The 16,553-nt window shown below is 45.0% G+C and overlaps 1 protein-coding gene across 1 annotated transcript; it reads right to left on the bottom strand.

The window, feature by feature from the left end:
• Positions 1–3,383: 3,383 nt before the first annotated feature.
• Positions 3,384–16,206, bottom strand: LOC114072032 (transcription factor COE2; the record flags this gene model as incomplete). Its single annotated transcript, XM_027909945.1, has 8 exons — positions 16,085–16,206; positions 14,194–14,324; positions 13,345–13,471; positions 6,088–6,176; positions 5,485–5,550; positions 5,227–5,404; positions 4,056–4,241; positions 3,384–3,551 (listed from the first exon to the last, which is right to left on the bottom strand). Coding segments are annotated over exons 1-8 (1,006 nt in total), but the record flags the coding sequence as incomplete, so codon positions are not given.
• Between the last annotated feature and the right edge of the window lie 347 nt (positions 16,207–16,553).

Here is a 16,553-nt window from a genome sequence, read left to right as displayed (position 1 = left end):
GGAACTGAGGAATATTGCCTGGAATTCTCCCCTGGCTTCCTTCCCCCAGCTCATCTCAAGGCTTTGCTCTGTGCTTTTCTCTCTCTCTCTTTCCACCCCACCTCCCCCCACCTCCACTGGGGCTGCGCTGTCAAAAGCCTATTCCCAGCCTGGATGGCTTTTTATTGAATGTTTGGGAGGTTTGGATTAAGGTCTTACACTGCAAGCAAAGCTGTAATTATTTTTGCCTGTATTACTATATATTGAATCGATGTAACTTTTCAATAAAGGTGGTTCAATGCAGGACACTCCCTGATGAGTTGGGAATATAGAAACCACAGGCATTATCCCAGAGGGTCTTTCCTTTTTCTTTTTCTTTTTTTTTTTTTTTTCCTTCTCTCTCCTCTTGGAGGGAAATGGAAAAAGAATTAGAGATGAGCCTTATTGTATTAACCTTGACAGCTTGCAATTATCAGCTGAAACACTTGATTAAAATTGTCACAAGGTTGGAGAATTTTTTTATAAATAAATAATCAAACACGGGGAGCACCCAGATGCTGTGGTGATGGGCACCTTTAATGGGTGTAATTAATAATGATCATAAGCCTGGTGGGCACAAGTAGCCTTTGAAAATGCTGCCTTGGAGTGGGAAATGACTCTCTGCAAATTCCAGCAGGCATTTGGTGACGACTGGGAAGGGGCTTAGTGCTGAATCATGGAATTCTGGAATGCTTTGGGAGGAAAGGGAGCTTCAAATCCATCCACTCCCACCCCCTGCCATGGGCAGGGACAACTTCCACCCTCCCAGGTTGCTCCAACCTGGCCTTGGACACTTCCAGGGATCCAGGGACAACCACAGCTTCTCTGGGAATTCCATCCCAGCCCCTCCTCACCCCAACAAGGAGGAATTTTTCCCTAATAAAAAGGCAGATTTTTGTTTTCTCTCCTTAAAAATGAAGCTCTTGTCTAGCCTGTGAAATGGGAAGAGCTACTCAAATTACCATCCCAACAAATGAAAAATAATTAGTTAATTAAAACTGTGTTTAGTTAAAAGAGACATTTCAAACTCCTTGCAAACCCTTCAGGTTTGATTTGTTTCTAAGCAGTCTGGGCCACTTCCATCTCTGCCAATAAACAGGGCAGGAAAATGCACTCGATCCTTCCAAGGCATCAAATGGAATCAGATGATAAATACATATTTTTCACGTGTATTGACATAATTTATATATGATTTGCAGGCCTAAATCCCTGCCTGGGCTCTGGAATCATTCTGGTTCAGGCAGGTTGCTGACAAGGTGGAAATGATCCTGTAATTTTTTTTTACCTGGTCAGAGTCTCTGCTGGGAGTTATTTTGAAAGGCAGTGCCTGAAGTGTTGACTGGAACACCCAAACCCCACCCCTCAGGAGGTTTTCAGAGCATCTCCTTTTCCCATTACCTGTTTTCCCTGTTTTATATCCTCAATTTTCATTAGTGCTTATAAGTAGAATGCTCTGAGGGGCTGGTGTTAATTAATAGATATAATAATAATAATAATAATAAAAATAACAACTGTGGCTATAACTACTAATTATAAATATAGAATTAGATCACACATATTGGTGTTTCAAATATCCTCCTTGCAACAGGCTGCAGTGAACAGGATGGAGGCTGAATCCTCAGGAAAACCTGCCTTTGAGCATAAGATGTAGCCAAAATACACCCCAAACATTACATTAAAGCTGAAAAAAAATCCCCATGGGGATGTTTTCCACGGATTATGGGGGGGGGGAAATGGAGAGGTGATGTCAAAACCCTTCCCTGGTGGGCTTTGGGAAGGGGCCTGCATTTATTTACTGCTTGCCCTGTGCAGCTCTATCTGCTGATGCCCAGGTTTGCCAGAGCAGCAAATAAATAATGAATTACATGCCCAGCACAGCTCTTCCTGGTTTGCAGCACTGGGGGAGGGGGAAGGTGGCAGAAATGATCAATCTCCCATTGCCTCAGCACAGTAAGTCCATTCAAGAAGCCTCTCTGGGAGCCTCCCGTTGACTTTTTGGCCACATGTGTCTGTCAGCACTGTGGGAACGTTAATTTGGAGATCAGGCTGTGTGTACCTGGAGCCTTTCCAAGGCATGTGCTCCCCAGCTTGCCTCCATTTCAATATTTCCCTTGGAATCTGCATCCAGGGCTGGAAGAGCTGAGGGGTTCCAAGGACCTGGCGTAACAAACCCTGGGCAGATGTGTTTGGGAAGGAACCACTGCTCCTTAAATTGATGTATTTGTGTTTGTGTTGATGCACGAGGAGAAATCCCACAAAAACAAAGGGCTGTGGTCAATAAATTCTGGAGCTACTTATCTAAACTCATTCCTGAACAGTGTCAATAAATATCTACAACTGTTGGGCCAGCAAAACTTTCTGTACCTGGAGTTTAAAAAATGGCCCCATATCCTTCTTTTCCTCTTCGTTAAACGATGAAAAGAAATTACATTCCCTGTCAACACAGGGAATTTACATGGGATTCATGTAAATCCAACACAGTGGATTTACATGGGCAGGCCAATGGATTTACCCATTAATGGGGAGAAGATGGTCTTAGAGAAACGTGGAATTCTCAGGGAACACGGGGCAGGGGAAGAAGCTGGCGCAGAATTCCCTAAGCTGGCCTTTCAGGGTGGAATTGTTTTCCCTTCAGCACGCTTCGACTTTCCTCACGGCATAAAATAATCGCGGTTTCTGCGAGTCCCCGTGGCCCAGCTAAGGGTTTACATTCCCCCTCTCCCCACCCCAGCAGGTGTGGTTTGTGGGGCTCATTTACAATTACCCCTGGCTGGGCTCGATTCCCAGAGCTGTATTTTCTCTGCTATCTCCGCTGAAGGAGCCAGATGACTTCTCAGGCCCTGTAAAGTCTTTTTTTTTATGGACACTTGGAGCGTATTTATGTGCCACAGCCTTCCCCCCACCCCACCTCAGCCTGTTAGAAGCAAGAACTGAGCCCAGGTTCCCCCCCGTTCTTATCTGGCTGCCCACATTTGTTTGGCAGATCACCTTTAAAAGGGCTGTAAATGGGCTGTTGGGGCTGAATTCCCGGGCTGAGCCTAAACCTTGCAGCAGGTTTGGAGTTTTGCACGGAGCTGGGTGTTATTAACTCGTGTTTAAGGAGTCCCCGGAGCCCGGGGAGAAGAAATTCCTCCAGAAAGAGCTGTTATTCCGCCGTGTTCTCGTGGAAGATGTCCCTGGAATGGGATGGTTTTCAGGTCCTGCCCAACCCAACCCAGCCTGTGACTGAAAGAGCACTTTAAAACCAAACAGGAAAACTTGGATTATTGCGTTAATCCAGTTCCCTGGGCAGGTTTTCCCTGCAGATGGTGGCTGTGCTTACCCAGGCCAGGGGGTTTAATGTCAATTAAGGAAACATTTCTTACCTCTGAACCCATTTCCATTGCCACTGGAGCAGGCAGGGGAAGGAGACCCTTGGGGTCTGATGACAGGAGCAAAGGCACTCTTCTGTTTGACAGCAGGAAAGACGGAGGAGGAGAATGGAAGGATGGAAGAAGTGCTGGAGGAGCCAACTGTGGGACTCGAGGACATCACTGCAAATTTAAATTAAAAAAAAAAAAAAAGTTGTGGTGGTTTTTTTTTTTCATCAGGAAAGCAACTGTAGAACTTTGGTAAAACTGCTGAAAATGAAGGTCTCGTTCTCACAGTGACTAATTTAATTAAAGTGTGAAGCACAGAGGGTTTTAGATTAAACAGTTCAGAGAAGAGTGCTTAAATCTTTTAAAATGAAGGGGTGAGGAGACCAGAGTATTGTAGGTCATCAAAGCAGAGAGTCTATAATCCATAATCTATAATCCATAATGATATATAATAGATAATAATATAATGTGCAATCATGTATAATATTAATTACAGAAGGATTTAAAAAGGGAGCGAAAAAAGAAATAACATTGACTACTCTTTCAAAAAATACAAATAATTTTCATCGGCACTAAAACCCCTCCCCAGCCCCAAATCAGCCCCTCCTCCCTTGCTGCCCCTTTTTGGACCGAACAAAGGGAATTAAGGGGGAGCCCAGGGGGGCTCCAGGGCCGTACATCCGTAGGGGGATCCCGTGGGAGAGCCGTTGATGAAGCCCGGCGAGCCCGGCACGCCCAGGTTGGCCATGGGCACGTTGCTGTAGCCGTTCATGCTGTTGCTGGAGGTGCTGTAGTTGGACTGTTGAGGGGTGGAGCTGGAGGAGTAACCCCGGGGGGAGATGCTGCTGGTGTTGCGGATGTAACCTGCAAAAAAAAAAAACCCGCCCGCGTTTCAGAACCCGCGTCAGGGAATCCGGCTTGAAAATTTAATTCGACTTATTTAAAACCGGGTTGACCAAAACATTTCAGCAAATACCAATTTAATTTATTCTAAACCCCTGGGCAATATTTTGTCTTTATCTTTTTTTGGTTTTTTGTGAGCTAGAATGTATATATACATGGGATATATATTTATATATATATATGTGGGATGTTCTACACATATATTTATATATTTACTTATATACATATGTATTTCTATATTTTTATATTTATAGAAAGATATATTTTGTATATATGGTTATCAAAAATACTCAAAAATTGGTTCAACCATAGTTAACCTGGTTATGAAGTATTCTCAATAATTGTTTCATTGTCTGATTAATGAAATGGTTATCGAATCCGGTTACCAAATGTACTCTGGTTATCAAATATACTCAAAAATTGGTTCATCCATAATTAATGTGGTTATCAAACATACTTAATACCTATTTCAGCCATAGCTAACCTGGTTATCAGAAATACTCAATAATTGGTTCAACCATAGCTAATCTGGTTGTCAGATATTCTCAATAATTGTTTCATTGCCTGATTAATGAGATGGTTACCAAGTCTGGTTATCAAACATATTCTAGTTGTCAAAAACGCTCAAAAACTGTTTCATGCAGAGTTAATCTGTTTATCAAATATACTCAAGAATTGGTTCAGCCAGAGTTAATCTGGTTATCAAAAACACTCAGTAACTGTTTCATCATCTGGTTAGTGAAATGGTTATGAAATCTGGTTGTCAAATGCCCTCTGGTTATCAAACCCACTCAGTAACTGGTTCAACCATTGCTGACGTGGTGAGTGGAGGGTCCCAGAGCATCATCCCAAGGGGCAGCTCCCCCCGAGGGGCGGAGGAGCCGGCTGGGAATCTGTGACCGGGATTTTTAGGGGCGCAAACCCCCCGTTCCCCCTTGGGGCTCACCTTGGTTGTTGGCCTGGGTGGACTCGGAGATGCTGACCCCCAGCTGGCTGCCGTAGGAGTTGATGCCCATCATGCTGCTGTGGGCAGGGGAGCTGGACAGGGCCGGGATCTGGGCAGGATTCCTGGGAACGCTGTACAGGGCCTCGGCGATGTCGGCCGCTCTCTTCAGGATGATGTCCTGCAGGAGGGGACAGACAGTCAGAAACTGGGAATTCCAAGGGGTTTTTAGGGACTGTTCCCACCTCCCACTCCCCTGACCTGGTTGTTGTGGGGTGTCCCATACAGGGCCTCCACCAGGTCAGCAGCTCGTTTCAGCAGCATCTCCTGGGGGAGGAGCAGAAAAGAGACATTTGAACAGAAAAAAAAAACAAAACAAAACAAAACAAACAACAGTGTTTGTGTGTGGCCACTCTGGAAACTGCCTTCCAGAGGAACTATTTGCCAAGGATCTGAAAAATGGAAGCCCTTGCAGTGTCTCCCAGCAGACAGCCCAAACCATCCCTTCACCCTGGCAGTGGGTGTGGAGAGCCCAGGGCTCCATCCTGACCCGGAGCTCTCCAGAGTCCTGAACCTGCTGTGCCTCACCAGCCTCGAAAAGGGAGGCACATTTCGGATGTGCCCGTTCCCTGCTGAATTCCCGTTTATTCTTTTGCATAGACACGTAAAGAGGTGCCTATAATTCAGTATATTCCTTTGCACAGACACATAAATAAGTGTCTGTAATTCAAAATATTCTTTTACCAGTAATTCTTGGGAAATTATTGTCAGATATGATTGTCATTTGAGATATAATTTTGTTCTTTTATGGAATAGAAGTGAAAAAAAACCCCTATATTAGTGAAATGCTGAAAAATATTTTACCTTAGCTAGTCTTTCAGGGTCACCAGGATGTCTTGGGATGACCTTCTGCAGTCTCTGGAAGCCATAATCTATGGTAGGTTCATTTAAAGCTGGAAGGAAAACATAAACCCCCATCATATTATATGAATAGATAGGTTTGTTTTTTAATATTTATTTTTATATATATATACACCTTGGAGATATACCTATATATTTATTTATATTTATATATAATTTTATATGTATCAAAATATATATCTTTAGATATATCTATATACCTGTATATATACCTATGAGAGAGAGATATATATATTTGAGATACTTATATCTTTTTATATATATATATATATATATATATATATATATATATATATATACACCTTTGAGATGTATTTCTTTGATGTATGTTTATCTTTGAGGCATATGTATCTTTTTTATATATATATAATATATTAAAATTATATTGAGATAGAGCCATATAAATACATTATATATATATATATATAAAAATATATTTTAAAATGTATTTATATGGCTCTATCTCAATAAGGGAACAACCCTTTGCAGCCCCAAAGTAGGGCACAGCTATTCATTAGGCACATCCAGCTCTCCAGTTGTGCAAACACCACCACTTCCCTGGAATCTCTGGTGGATAAACCAGGAGGTTTTGACCCAGATCTTTACTCAGCAAGAGCTGACGGCTCCAGAAAAGCTGCAAGTGCTTTAAGGGTGAAATTGGGTTTGGAATTGCCAAATAAGGATCTCATTTCTGGTTGTGCAGAAGGAGACTCCCATTTTTTTTTTTTTTTTTTTATTTAAATGACTGGTGGCTCTTATTGAACCTTCCAAAATATCCTCAGCTCCTTCCAGGAGAAGCGTCTCGGGCACCAGGAGGATGAAACTATTGAGTGAGACAGACAATTCTGCTGATCCAGGCTCGCTGCTGATCTGTGCCTGTCTTTGGTAGAGCCACATGAAGGTAAAAGGTCATATTCCCCACTGAGATACATTTTATATTTACTTTTTTATTAAATAATTATGGCGTGGCATGGAGTTTAAATATTACGGGAGATAATCGAGTGGGAATTGAGTCGAGAAAACCCAGACCTGAGAATTTAGTCTTGGCTATACTTAGAATGTCTTTGCTCTCCACTGGGAGCCATTCTGGTTTGCTTAAGGAGTTTAATAATACACATTTCAACTGCCACAGAATCTACATCCCATTTGGGAAGAGGGTTTTTTTTTTTTTTGGGGGGGGTGGGTTATTTTGTCAATAATCCTGAGAATCAGAGGCCAGTTGTCCCAAGAGCCTGTACATCATTATGTGCCATTTCTCTCCTTGATTACCAATCTAATAATTTGAGTTATGTACCTTCAACTAAGCAAAAGAAATGTGAAACATATAGCAATCCAAACATATATATATATATATATATATCTGTACATAGCTCACTAAAAATAGCTAATGGGAATAGGCAAAATGCTAATTCAGGAAGAAGAAATTGGCCATTGTTCAACCGACATTTTTCCATGTTGGATTGACGTGGAGATTTTCATCCTGATGGATAAACAGAAGCGAGTCGTTCCCCAACAATGCTGAATTGTTCTGAGAACTCAGCCATTCTGAATCAATGTGTATATTATGTCTTCCAGCACAAAGCTTTCCTGTGCAGCTCCCAACAAAATTGCCTGCTCCCAGTTTTACTCATTAATGAAACAAAAATATCTCTGTCCTGAAATCCTGCTAAAGAGCAACATTTACAGGAGTAAATGACACCTTGCTATAGAATCCACCAGCAAGTTTAAGCAGCTCCCCCCCCCAATGCCACTTCCACTGAGAAAAGAGCCACTGGATCAGGAGTGATTCCCCTGTGGATTAGACAGAAACGTGCCAAAAATTATATCCAAGGGCTTTTGGGTTCCTGGATTCAGGGACCATGAAGGGGGTCTGACACACAAGCAGGCTCTTCATTATGCTGTGGAAATCAGACATCTGAAATGAAAACACCCCCCCCCCAAAAAAAAACAAACTGATTCAGGCACAGCAAAAATCCCTCAAATCCAGCGTTTTGGGCTCCAGGGGTTCTCCTGAACTTCCCAGAACACGGTTTAGAAAATTGGGCATGACACAATAAGATGTCTGCAAGAAACACAGCAGCCACCTAGTGAATAAACTGAATTGTCAGTGAGCCCCTAAACCTCAGGCTGGAATTACAGGTTTAACACCAGGTTTGTTAAGGTCAGCACTAAGGGAAAGGTCTAAATGTGCCATGGACTGACTTTATTTAGGCGAGGCTCAAATGGATTACGGACACTCCTCCCTCTTTCACGCCGTTCCCTCCCCTCCAGAACCCGAGTTTTTGTTGGAGATGCATTGTGACTCACTGGAATTGGAGGAAAAACAAACCCTCACAGCTGAGCAACTGCTGCCATGACACCTGTCTGGATCTGCAAAACCTGCTCAGCAGCTCAGCCCGGCTCGGCTCAGCAGGGACCGGCTCCGACACCCGACGGTAGCAGCGCTGACATTTAAAGTATTAATTATTTCCCCACACATCAAAGCACATAAGACTGCTGAAGGAAAGATGATGTTATGAAGATCTGCACAATTTACCCTGAGTGACAGCTCGTTCTGATGCTGCCTGGGGAGATGTGCTCCTCTCTCCCCCTCTCCGCCGGTTGGGGACAGGGCCACGTTCAGGCACCTCAGCAAAGCTCTGCAGCTTCGCTCCACAGAGCAGAGCAGTGGGAACAAACCATGGACACCTCCAGGAATATCCTGAACCCAGAGGGAGAGCAGTGTTTGCCCTGGGCAGGGACACCTTCCACCAGCCCAGGTTGCTCCAACCTGCCCTTGGACACTTCCAGGGATGGGGCAGCCACAGCTTCTCCGGGCAACCTGTGCCAGGGCCTGCCCACCCTCCGGTATCTAACCCAAATTTCCCCTGGTTCAGCTTGAGCCCATCACTCCATGTCCCATCACTCCAGTCCCTGATGAAGAATCCCTCTCTGGCTTCCCTGCAGGCCCTTTCAGACCTTGGAAGTCTCTTATTCCCTGTGTCTCTCCCAGGTTAAAGCAGTGACAGGAGCACATCTTTTCTGTCCCCTCAGCTGCATTCCAGGCAAGGGAACTCTCCCTTCCAACCTGCAGAGCTCTCTGCATCCCTGGAAGTGTTGTTTCCCACAAGACCCCCTCAAATCCACTGACAAGCATTAGCAATCCAGCAGCTTCCTCTCCTTGGAGGCTGGCACAGAGTGTGATGCAGCACAACCCCGAGCCCAGCCTTTCCCACGGATGATTTTATATTGCATCGCTCTGACAAGGGAACCCCTGGAGGATTTCTGCTCAAGCAAGGAAAATTATGTTCCAAATCTCCCTGATATACACGTTTCCAGGTTAGCATCCCTGTGACAAGGTAAGTGCAGAGCTGTGATCAAACCTGAGATATGAAAGCCTGCAAGACATGCCCTCAGCTGGCGTAAACTGATGTGTTATTAAAGCCAGGGGAACTATAATGGAACTACTTACAGCAGCAGAGAATTTGAATTTGTGTAGTGTTAAAAGCAGAATATGAGGCTACTGCAAGAGGAAGAAAAAAAAAAAAAAGAGTCTTATTGTTATGGGAACAGCTGATGGGAGAAAAGGAGTTCAGAACATCCAGAGGGGTGTGTGCAACCTGTGTTCTCACCAGATCAAGGTGCACACAGGAACTGGCAGTTTGGCTGTGGGGGTTTCAAAATGCACTCTTTCTCTCTCATTTCAAGTGTTTTATCTCTCACTCTGTGTACTGAAGCACTGAGGTTGGCTCAGCAGCTGCCATCACCACCTAAGGAGCCATTCCTGCAGGTTTTTGCTCTTCTCTCCAGCACATCTTTCCCCGTCTGCAGGATCCCGTTGGCCTCACTTGTACAACATGTTTTCCATCTGGGAACCCCGTGGAAAAGTCCAAACATCCCATCCTGGCGATGAGAGGAGCTTGATGGCTGAGCTGCAGCCCCCTGAATGATAACCCTTAGGAGTGGAAATGCTGACAGACCCGTAACGGCAGCGGTGCCAGCACAGCACACTTCGCAGGAGCCCGTTATAAATACACATTATGAGCTCCCAGAACAGCTCCACTGTGGCATTTAGATTTACCCTTGAAATGTATGCCTCATTTTTATATTCATCTTCTCAACAGTTTGTCATTCTCCTCCTCGAACCATCTTCTGGTGGCTCTTTAAAGAAGATGAAAAGTAAAAGAAGAGCTAAAGTATAATGGAGTCGAACAGAAATATTTGATTGTATATTAAATATGATTGTGTATTACATGTTGGGGGCATAGGTACAATACTGAGATCGTTCTTGTTTCCACCTTTGAGGAGAGTATTGTGTTCTGGCAGTTGAAGGACAGGGCTAGAACCTGTGAGATCTCTTTCCCTGTCCATCTTTCCTGCAAGGGGTTAATCCTCATCCTTCTGTGGCAGCATCTCTTATATAAAAGAGGAGCACATGTAACTGATTGCCCATTTCTGATGCCCTGATAGACCTTCTGAGGTCTGGTTTGGTATGAATAATTATTCTTCTTCTACCTTCGAAGTGCTCAGATCCACCCACTCTCTATTTTTCAGATGACTCGACCCTTTGTGCTTTTCATCAGAGGTTCCACCTCAGCACTTGGTAACTGTGAAGGACTCCACATAACATGACCCTGATAATCCTGGGGCTGTTTGTTCTTGCTGCTGTTCCTAGTTCTGGCAGAACTACACCTTCCCCTGCTTTCAGTTTGCAGGATTTCACACTTTTCAGTCTCCTGGGCTTGATGTTCAATGTCTGCGTTTCTGAGGGTTTTGCCAAGTGCAAGCTGAAGGTATTTAGAGGAGAAATTCTCATTTATAGAGGCAGCTACACCAGCTATTAACACTTAAAGTATCAAGAAAATAATAAACTTCAATTATCATGGAAAAAAAAGAAAGTCAAACCAGATTTTTGTTATGATGTCAAAGTCTACCTTACCAAGAATTATAAAATCTGTTGAACTTTCTCATTCAGCATTTTGTATGTATTTATCTGCTACATTCTACCCAACAAACAACTGCCCTCCTGTGCTCAAACTGAGTATATTTTGCTATTTATATCTGTGCACTCTGTGGGCAGTGCCATTTAAACAACCTGGTTTCCTGAGGCTGACCTGCTGGTAACTTCTCTGCTGTCTGATAACATGGCTGAGCTCTTCACCCTTTCTCCCAGTGAGGGATTAATTGAGATTTCATACAAAAACGTGCTGGAACTGCACCTTTGATGCTCCACAACCTCTCTGACAAAATCTGACAGAAACATAGAATCAGAGAACCAGCCAGGTTGGAAAAGGCCTCTGAGATCATCAAGTCCAACTCTTGCTCCAACCCCACTGTGGCTCCCAGCCCATGGCACTGAGGCCACATCCAGTCTCACCTGAGACATCTCCCTGGACAGAGAATCCACCACTTCCCTGGGCAGCCCATTCCAAGGTCTGATCACTCTCTGCAAAGAATTTCTTCCCAATATCCAACCTAAACCTCCCCTGGCACAGCTTAAGACCGAGCCCTCTTGTCTTACTGATGGTTATCTGGGAGAAGAGACCAACCCCAACCCCACTCCCCCTCCTGTGAGAAGGTCCCCCCTGAGCCTCCTCCTGTCCAGGCTGAGCCCCCCCAGCTCCCTCAGCTGCTCCTCCCAGCACTTGTGCTCCAGCCCCTTCCCCAGCCTCGTTGCCCTTCTCTGGACACGCTGCAGCCCCTCAACATCCTCCCCAAACTGAGGGCCCAGAGCTGGCACAGCACTCGAGCTGAGGCCTCCCCAGCACTGAGAACATCCCTTCCCTGGACCTGTTCCTGATCCAGGCCAGGATCCATCAGCCTTGGAGGCAGGACATGCCTTCAAACCCACCACGTTTGTCCACGGGACTGCAGCAGTTCCCTAAAAAAACACGGGGAAAGGAGAGGGAAGCAGGGGGGGGAAGAAGCCACCCTGTTATTTTCCTAGCTTTAGAAGTTGTTTTTGTTGCTGTTAGCGGCACCAACCTGGGGGAATTGCTCAGCCAGGTGAGGCTCTACCTACGAGCCGTGCTTCTCGTTCTGCCTGGCACCGTGGGAGAGCTGCAGGTTCCGGGAGAGACAGATTGGGAAGGTGTCTGTCCAACCCTCGCTCCAAGCAGCTCCACTGAGGTGTTCCACAACATATGGCAGGAGCACCCACTCACTCCTGAGAGGATGGGAACGCACATCCCTGTGCCAGGGACAGCAGGAGAACAGGCAGAGGGTGTTTAACTTTCTTTTCTGCTGATTCCTGCGTGCATCTTCACGTCCTTTTTTTGAGTGGAAGGTCTGGATTTAACACGTCAAAAGAGCTGCACTGGCCTGACTCACACCCCCCCTGCATGGCACAAATCAGTCTTGCACCTAAAACAGCTTTAAACAACAATACTTTTTTTTTTTCTCATAGAGGAACACACATTTTTATGACCCATTTCTCTATTCTAACCCTCTTTTAGCACAGGCACCATCAGCTGGTCCTCAGGAACCCTCCTGCTGAAGACACCGAGGGCAGGGCCTCAAGGAGCAGAAAAAGAAGAATTTTACATTTAAATCTGTGACAAACCCTGACAAATTCATAGCATCTCTTCCTCTAAAGCACCTGCAAGGTGCTGAAACATAAAGGTATTTGCACACAGGCTTGATTTGTCCTAATCAATTTGAGTCAACTCAAAATCAGTTCCAGTCAATGGATATAATTTCAGTACCTTTGATTAACTGTGGATTAGGCCTCTATCATAGCAAACATTTTCTTTTGTCACTTAAACTTCTATAATTATAAGTGTAATTGTAGACTTAATTCTTGCTGGAGGTTTCTAGGTGTGGCAGTCGTATGAATAAATACATAAATACACTAATTTAGGTACATAAACCAGCATAAAACACTAACAGGATCTTCACATATCGCTGACTCTTTCCAAAATCCCGAACTGTCAGATTTTTCATTCAAATTTTTCCACTTTTGGGGAAAATTCTAACTAGAATTCATTCAACAGGTGGCAGAGTTTTTTTGCTGCACGCTCGGTATCCTACAGGCAGACCCACACTGGGGCACCACGAGCTTTAATCAGGAAAAATCACCTGCAAACCACCCAGGAGGCCTTCAGAGACGAAGGGGAGAAATAAATAAATAAATAAATAAATAAATAAATAAATAAATAAATAACCAAGCCAAGAGTTGTCGATACCAACCACCAAAATAAAAAAGCATAGGAGGGCACCTACCTGTGTAAATAAACCTGCCTGGTGCCCCTTTGCAGAACTGTTTGGATTTGTAGGATAATGTCACTTCAACCACGCCGGGAATGTGGCGGGGAGGCGTCTGGACGCGGATGGCGTGAGGGGTGATGAGCTGGAATGGGGACAGGAGAGGCACAGTCACAGTCTGTGGTGCCCACCGACCTCGTGAGGGAACGACAGAGCAACAACAGAGTAATAAAAAGGCTTGGGTTGGATGGGGCATTTAAAGACCACCCACCCCCACCAACTCCCGCCAGCCCAGGTTGCTCCAACCTGCCCTTGGACACTTCCAGGGCTGGGGCCACAGCCACAGCTTCTCCAGGCAACCTTTGCCAGGGTCTCCCTACCCTCATCCTAAAAAAAATGTCTTCCTGCCGTCCCTCTCTCCTTTTAAAACCATTACCCCTTGTCCTGCCATCGCAGGCCTCGGTTAAAAGTCTTTATTTCTATGCCAGGAGACACCAAGTGATACATCTGGTCTAGTTCCTTGCCTTCAGGAGTAAGAAGATGTGACACGTTTTAGGATGAATTCTCATCAGGAAATTTGCACTGTTAAGCCCATTGCTGGCTTATTCCTGGATCCAGAGGGAATTCTTTCCCCAAACTCTCACCCTTTCTTTATTTCTCTCCCTTTGCCTGTCTCCAGATGCCTGGAGTTGTTCAGTCCCGTCCTGGGTCTCACTGAGCAGTTGACCTCAGCAAGATCACACGTTCCCCAAATTCCCTCCACGCAGGTTAACATGACCTGCTCCCCACACCACCATTCCTGTGCCACCCCTGGAACAGGGACCACCACTGTTCCTCCTCAGGGAAGGTTTTTTTTTTTCTACCCACCTCACTCCACACCAGCATGGTCCCAAACACCACCTGCAGCCCATCGAAGAAGTTGTCCCCGATGATGATGACCATCGCTCCCCCCGTGGTCCACCCTTCGCTGGGGCTGATGGCTTTGATGCAGGGGGTGGCTGATCAGAACAGAAAGGACATCGGAGCATCGTGTTATGAGGGGTTTTTTGGGGGATTTTCTGTTCACCCAACAGCTCTGAGGCTGTTTGGAACACCTGGGTGTAAGTCCTTGGGTGAAATCCTGTGAGTGTAATCCTCCACCCATGAAGGCTGCTTCACCCTTCCACAACCCCCAGCAAATGAGTAAATAAATGAATAAATAAATAAATAAATAAATAAATAAAAGCATGTTTTCTGCCTTGCAAGTGTTAATTACTTGCCTATTCATTACTGGCACTTAACATGGTGTCATTAAAGCCTAATAGGCCAACTGTAGTGGGTGTAAAAATGAAATGCTTAAGTGATTGTGCAGAGGCTGTTTAAGAAAAGAGAAACAACCAAAAAAAAAAATCCAACCCAACACCCACTCATTAGCATGTGATCCCACAAAAACAAACCCTGTCAGAAAAAAAAAAAAAAAAAAAAAGAAAGAAAAAGGCAGAGTCAGGTTTGTTAAATTTATCAATGGGTGAAAAAAGATATGGGAATATCAAATGTCTCCTCCAATTCCTATCAGGAGACAATTTCTAATAATTTTCTTGATTTTATAGAGGAAATTTTTTTTTTTTTCCCTTCTCTCTTCCATATGTTCAAGGCCTCTGGACTATACATCCCATCAGGAACCCAATATGGTTTCCAGGCCATAACCAAAGTCAATCCATCACTCCATTCCCAATGTTGACAGGGTCAGAGGTGGAGGGGAACTTTGGCAGCGCTCCAAAAACATGAGACTCCTTTGAACAGCCAGTCAATCACATCCAATCAGTCAAGGAAAAACTGGATGGCTTCCTAGGCTAGGAATCCTGGGATTTTCCTTCTACCATTTCACTGCCCGCTGGGGGAGAATTAACACCACTCCGAATTCTTTACTGATTCAATCATTTTCTTCCAGTTCATTAATTCTTCTTTTAGGTTGATACAGGGCACAGTTAAGAAGTGGGGCAGCAAAACATTATAATGAAATAATATCCTTGCTTGTCTTTTCTACTAACATCACCAGCTCCTCTCACTTTCCCTGGCTGCAGGGGAGGGAGAAGCAGACACAGGATAGCATTTTCCAGTCGTTCTGAGCGTGAGGGAGGTGGAATGTGTTGGGAATGAAAGTACAGGGAGAAGGAGAGGGAGAGGAGGGACCTTTTTATATATATATTTTTTTTTTTTTTTTTTTTTTTGAGGCTTAGCAGATACAAGGATTTGTAAATGCTTTAATACACTCCCCAACCCATCCCGTGGCAGGCCATGAGCCTGGCTTAGCCAAACAAACTGCCATCAATTAGTGTCAGCTCCCTCTGAGCATCGTGCAGAGTTTGTTTAAGGGAACCAGTGACACTTTTCCACACACATCTCGCGCCGCAGCCGCTCTGTTTAACTAAGATGTCATGTTGCCTAATTTGCCTGAAATCAAATCTACCCCAGCTGAACGAGAAGGCTGAAATTTAGATGGTGTTTTCTGCGGTTTTTCATCTTTGCAGCACATACTAATTAATAAATTGGGAGGGGGAGGAAGGGCGGGGGGGGAGCCAGTCTCTTAGATGTGAGGAGGAGCGCATTTTGCATGCAGTAGACACTGTTTTCCTGCCTCTTCCTTCCCTAAACCCCCTGAGGGTCTGCAGCTCCCCCTTGGCTCCCCTTCCCTCCTCAAAACAAACAGAAAGTGAAGAATGGGTGAGGTGTTCATGCATCCATCCGTGCTCTGCTCTGCACACAAAAAGATTCCCACCTTCCGAGGGGTCGAGTCTCCTCGCTCTCCTCCCGTGCTTGGAGTTGTTGTGAACAAACATGTTGTCAGACACCGCCAGCACGTGCCCATCAACGTTCACCGTCGTCGATAGCACGACCTGGACGTTTGGAAAGGCAAGGAGAAGGAGGCAGGTAAACAGTTTGCTTCTTAATGATTCAGTTTAGCCAAAAACCAGCTCGCTTTGCAAAAGCAGCACCAACGTCCTGCAGGGTTTTACTCCCCGGCAGGAAGGGGAGGAAATATTTTCAGCCTTCATTCTGTGCATTAATTCCATTTAACACAGCATCCTAAGGGCCACATAAAGGCCTCGCTGTATAATGAACCAGCTCCTGCAGATGGCCCTAAATTCAGTTGCTGGGGTGCATTGTAGCATTGCTGATGGCAAAGGGGGCTGTGCACACCAGGCACGGGGCAGGCTCAGAGCAGCTCAGGAGCGTGCCCTGGGATC

The sequence above is a fragment of the Empidonax traillii genome, unplaced genomic scaffold (genome assembly GCF_003031625.1).
Source record: "Empidonax traillii isolate 1590-97213 ecotype Southwest subspecies unplaced genomic scaffold, ASM303162v1 scaffold2537:size22223, whole genome shotgun sequence".
Lineage (NCBI taxonomy): Eukaryota > Metazoa > Chordata > Aves > Passeriformes > Tyrannidae > Empidonax > Empidonax traillii.
The sequence above is the reverse complement of the archived record's forward strand: the minus strand, read 5'-3'. Positions and strand labels throughout refer to the sequence as shown.